The 5,369-nt window shown below is 52.6% G+C and overlaps 1 protein-coding gene across 1 annotated transcript in view; it reads right to left on the bottom strand.

Moving 5' to 3' along the window:
* Positions 1-3,233: 3,233 nt before the first annotated feature.
* ASB18 (ankyrin repeat and SOCS box containing 18) overlaps positions 3,234-5,369 on the bottom strand; it is a 40,171-nt gene continuing 38,035 nt past the window's right edge. Inside the window, exons 4-5 of the mRNA XM_005871725.2 lie at positions 4,953-5,066; positions 3,234-4,588 (exon numbers count right to left, since the gene is read on the bottom strand). Coding sequence (XP_005871787.1) covers positions 4,403-4,588; positions 4,953-5,066 — 300 coding nt within the window. The 3' untranslated portion in view covers positions 3,234-4,402. The remainder of the gene's footprint in view (positions 4,589-4,952; positions 5,067-5,369) is intronic.

Genomic DNA, 5,369 nt, shown 5'->3' with positions numbered 1-5,369 from the left:
ATGATCATGTAACTTAAAATTCATTGGACACAAAATATGCTGAAAAGAGAGGCCTAACGCTGTGCTCAGAATTTTAAACGTGATACGTCTCAGGGTGCTGCGTCAGAGGGTGACTGCTGGCCTTCCTGCTGTGCTGGGGGCGTTTCCTCTTGTCTGGGGGGCAGTCAGGATGGAGGGAGGCAGACCTCCTCAGGTCCTTGGTTGGTGGAGAACCTCAATTGTGTGTTTGGGAATTCTCTGTGGTCAGATGACAAGTAGTACAAAGATATTCAACAAAAGTTGGAAGGGCCCAGCTGGTGTGCTCAGTGGTTGAGTGGTGACCCATGAACCAAAAGGTCTCAGGTGCGATTCCTAGTCGGGCACATGACTGTGTTTTGGGCTCAATCTCCAATAGGGGGACATGCTGTGGTAGCCAATTAATGTTCCTATCTCATCGGTGTTTCTATCTTTCTATACCTCTCCCTTCTGCATTCTTTCTCTAAAACAAAACAAAAGAGTCAAAGGGGCCCTGGCCAGGTGGCTCGGTTGGTTGGAGCATTGTACGGTGCACCAAAAGGTTGCAGGTTCTATTCCAGGTCAGGGAACATACCTAGGTTATGGGTTCAATCCCTGGTCAGGGCACATGGAAGGCAACCAATCCATGTTTCTCTCACATCTATGTATCTCTCTCTCTCCCCCCCTCCCTTTCTCTCTCTCTAAAAATCAATAAACACATATCCTCAGGTGAGGCTTAACATAAAAAAAAAAAAAGTTGGAAGGAAAATATTCCTCTGCTATCTTTTTTTAGTAGAAATAACATTTACTCTTTTGTTACCTTCTGTATTTTGAACCATGTGAATGCATCATTAAAAGCTAATTTGCAATTAAAGAGAGCAACTTAGGTCTTATGAAATTGAGTTTATGTAACACTAGAGGCCCGGTGCACGAAATTTGCGCACTCAGGGCGGAGGGGTGGGGGGGAGTCCCTCAGCCCGGTCTGTGCCCTCTTGCAGTCCAGGAGCCCTCAGGGGATGTCCGACTGCTGGCTTAGAACCAGGTAGGTATTGAGCATCTGCCCCCTGGTGGTCAGTGCGCATCATAGTGACCAGTCGGTCTGCTGATTGTTCGATTTGCATATTAGCCTTTTATTATATAGGATACTCAAAGAGAAAAGTAATGATGTCCAATATGAACTGTGAAAGAATAGAAAACATTTTTAGAGCCTGTAATAAGAGAAATCCCCAGGTATAGTTTGTTCACTAGGAAAGAAGTCAGCCAGGGTAATTCTAGCTTCAAAGAGGAATGTCTTTTGGAGGTTTATCTCAAGTACCTTCCTTCTCTCCCTCCTCCCACTTCCCTCCTCCCCTCCCTTCCTCACTCCCTTCTCTTAGTCTTGTCCTTTTCTTTTTCTCCCTCTACTCCCTCGCCTTTTTCTCTTTCTCATCTGGATGGAATGATGCAAGTCCCCTTCATTTTAGAACCTCCTAATACATGCAGCGTAGAGCACAGTTAGACACAGTCATCAAAACAACACATTTTTGAGTTAAAAATTTTTCTTTATTAATAAAGCAAATTGCTAGCAATTCAATTCTGAAAAACTAAATATGAGTCTTTATTCATCAGATTTTCAGAAATATAACGTTAACATGTTTTCAAAGAGTTCTACTTTGTTCTAGGACTCCAAACATATTTAAAATCAATGCATTTCAGAAAAACAAGCAAACCGTTTCCTAAGGTGTGTGGGAGAAACGGGACGGGGTGGCTGAAGCAGGGATGGTGAGTGTGCTCGCTCAGATTCAGATTTGCAAAGTTCGGTGAGGACAGAGCTGCTCAGGGCAGTGGCTGCAGTTCTTACTGGTCTTGCCCTTTTATTTGTCCTCATAAATAACACCGCTTTGCTTTTCCATATTTTACAGTCTTTCTCCCAATATTAGGCTATTTTCTTCTAATAATAGTAAAAACAATCATAGTACTAGAAGGAACTACTTACCAAGTTCCTTTTCTGGGCCGGCTCAGTGGGGCCACCCTGGGGGAGGGGCGTCACCCCAGCCACATTCAAGAGGCACAGATACCTTCATTTTCCAGGTGATCGCAGCTGGTTTCGGTTAAGTGACTCTTCCTGTTCAGCAGAGCAGCCTGGATCTGAAGCCCATCTCTAGGGTATCATCTCGGGCTCCTCCCCGCCCTCCAGGACGCTGCATCCCTTTCCAGGACAGAGTCACCTTCCTGGAGTCCCACTGTGACCATATCTGCTCACCTGCTCCATGGTCTTCGTCGCTTGTCAACAAGGTAAGAATCCTTGGTCTGAAAACCAAGGCTCTCCTATCTGCACTCCTTTCAGTGACCCTCCCCTCCAGAGGACACACATGTCAATGTCCCTCCTGCCTTGCACTGTCCCGCACCCCTGTCTTTGTTCCAGTTTTTCTTTCCATACAGTGGTGACTCCTGTCTGTTTGGGAGGAGCTTGAGGACAGCCATGTTTGTGTAGCCTTTTCTAGGGCAGGTGAGTTGTTGGACTCAAGGGGCAGATGTGGGTGTTCAGCTGAGGGCATTGCTGCCCTGTCACTCCCTTTCAGACCCTCTGTGTTGAAATTTGACCATTGGCCAAGACTCAGCCAGACTACCCCCATCACAATGCCCATCTCAGTGTCTGCCCCCTGCTCACCCTCCCCTCCAGTGGGCTTCACTCATAGTGCACACAACACCTTGCCTTATCCTACAGTATTTGTGGGTATAAACTCCCCTTCCAGACTGCAACAATGGGACGAGGTGCCCTGCCCCCTCTCAGATTGCTCAGGAGTGCCTTGCATTGGTTCAGACTGGACGAAAACAAAGCCACTGCTGTCTGCAGAGGAGGGCCACAGCAGTCTCTCTTATAAAATACTAGAGGCCCAGTGCCCAAAATTCGTGCACTTGGGGGTCCCTCAGCCCGACCTGTGCCCTCTTGCAGTCCGGGAGCCCTCAGGGGATGTCTGACTGATGGCTTAGGCCCTGGGAGCGGGCCTAAGCCATCAGTTGGACATCTTAGTGCTGCTGTGGAGGCGGGAGAGGCTCCCACCATCACTGCTGCGCTAGCCAGCTGGGAACCTGACTCAGGGCTTCTGGCTGAGCGGCGCTCCCCCTATGGGAGCTCACTGACCACCAGGGGGCAGCTCCTGCATTGAGTGCCTGCCCCCTGGTGGTCAGTGAGCATCATAGCAATTTGCATATTAGCCTTTTATTATATAGGATGGTGTCTAATAGCAAACTTGAGGTCAAGTGAGGCCAACCAATCAGGAGATGATTGCCATTGAAAAGATAGTTTATTACTCATTCCCCAGAGATGGAACAGGCCTCGCCATGGGGGCCACACGGGGAAGCACCAGGGTTGGTCAGAAGTGGGGGTGTGGGCAAGAGCCTTTATTGTGGTTTCCACAGAAGGAACAGGTGAGGCAGGATAGAGGGGTTAGGCTTAGGCTTAGGCTTAGGGTTAGCTACTCAGAATAACTTCAGCGGGCTCTGGGGCAGAAGGGTTGTCTGGTACCTGGTCCTCGGGTGGCTGGTGTCCTGGGGCATGAGCACCCAGTGAAGGAGGGGCTGGGGTGTGTGCTCTGGGTTGGTTTGCATTTGAAAAGCATGCTGGGCTGGCAAGTTGTTTACTATCCTAGGAATGATAACCCTGGTGGGGGGGAGGGGGCGGGTGAGGGCAGAGTCTCTCCAGAGTCATCAGAGCCCCAGATGTCAAAGCATCAGAATTCAGAAAATCAAGTGACTACAGTCCTAGACCGTCAGAACATCTCTCCTGTTACAGATGCTTGGGCTGAGCTGACCACAACCTCTATCGGCCTGTGGCTTCCTGGACCACGCCCTACAGCTGGATCGGTTGGGTTTGGTGAGAATGTCAGACAGAAGACTCGCATGGGGTAAACATGTCTGGCTCACAGCCCCTCCAGCGTCCTTCTGGGGAGCCCTGGGCCACCCTGTGCTGGGAAGCACCAGTGGGCTCCGGGGAAGGGGCTTTTATCATGGACCCGATGTCCTCCCTCAGTATGCACATCTGTCATGTTTTGGGGACAGTCTTTCCAGGTGGCCGGGCTTCAGGAGGAGGGGGCATTGTCCAGGAGGCAGTGGGTCCGAAGCCTTGGGGGCAGCGTGCATGCTGCTTGACCCCTTCCAGGCAGGAGACAAACCTCGCAGCAACAGGTACACCTTAGGCACTTTCTGATACAAGTCCTATGCGATGCGCGATGTTCATCCTCACAAGCAACCTGAGAGGCAGTGAGGGCACTTACTGCATTCCCAGGTGGGCCTGAAGCTCAGGCAGGTCTGCACTGGCCAGTGGGAGGTCCCACCAGGCCCGTAGGTCCCCACCCAGGGCGCTCTCACCACCCAGCCACCACGGAAGCAGAGAGGAGACCAAGAACAAGTCCAAATGCTCTGGTTTTCAGTGCAAAACACCCTCTGGCTCCAAAAGGAGGTAGCTTTGCAGGGTCGCCGGCAAGGGTAACAGAGGCACGAGGCGGGAGCACTGTTTGCCAAACCGTCTGCGAATGGCACAGCGGCAGAGGTGCAGCAGGCAGCGCGGGCTGCCGGCCAAGGCGAAGAGAGACTGGTAGAAAGGCCGGTGTGCCTGGCAAGGAAGGCGGGACGTCAGTGTGAGACAAGCGGACACACAGGAGCCACACCTGTGGACTCAGGTGCTGGACCCCCACCCTGGTCTGGACACCAGGTCCTTGAGCCCTGCCGTCCCTCTGGTCAGCGTGGGACTGCTCCTCCTGCTCCTTGTAGGACACCCCGACTGTAACAGGAGCTCCTGGCCGTGTGAGTGCTGAGCGCCCACAGGAAGGCAGAGGGACTCAGATGCACCCCCAGGTGGCTTCCGCTTTCCTTCTCCAGAGGTTTACACCCACCTGGAGATGAGAGCAGAACGCCTGGCCCGGCACAGAAACAGACGGCGATTCTGCACCGACACGGAAGGCAGGCGGCTCCCTCACCTGAAACACCTCCTCCGGAATCACCTCCCTCCAGGACTCGGACACGCGGAGCTGAGGGTAGGCGTTGAACAGTACCTCGATGACCGCAGGGGCTGGCGCACAGGTCTGCAGCACCTGTGGGAAGTGGGGAGGCCACGTTCAGGTTGACTGGGCTTGGGGTCCAAGTGCGGAAAGGGCAGGGAGATGGAGGTGTGTTTGCACCCCACGACTGTCTGTGTGACCCCACTGTCCTCAGTCCCTCTGGGAACAGGGGCGATCACAGTGGCAGCACAGCTGGGCAGGTGAAGGGCTGCAGGAGTGAGTTCACAGATAAGCACAAGGCCGAGCTGGGCAAGGGGCCCTGTCCCGCCATCGTGCAAATCTGGGCAAAGCGCTCAGCATCCCGGTTCAGGAGCAAGCACGGCAGGGGTGGGGTGG

Source organism: Myotis brandtii, unplaced genomic scaffold (genome assembly GCF_000412655.1).
Source record: "Myotis brandtii unplaced genomic scaffold, ASM41265v1 scaffold354, whole genome shotgun sequence".
Lineage (NCBI taxonomy): Eukaryota > Metazoa > Chordata > Mammalia > Chiroptera > Vespertilionidae > Myotis > Myotis brandtii.
Note: the sequence above shows the minus strand (reverse complement) of the source record. Positions and strands in the feature narration are given on the sequence as shown.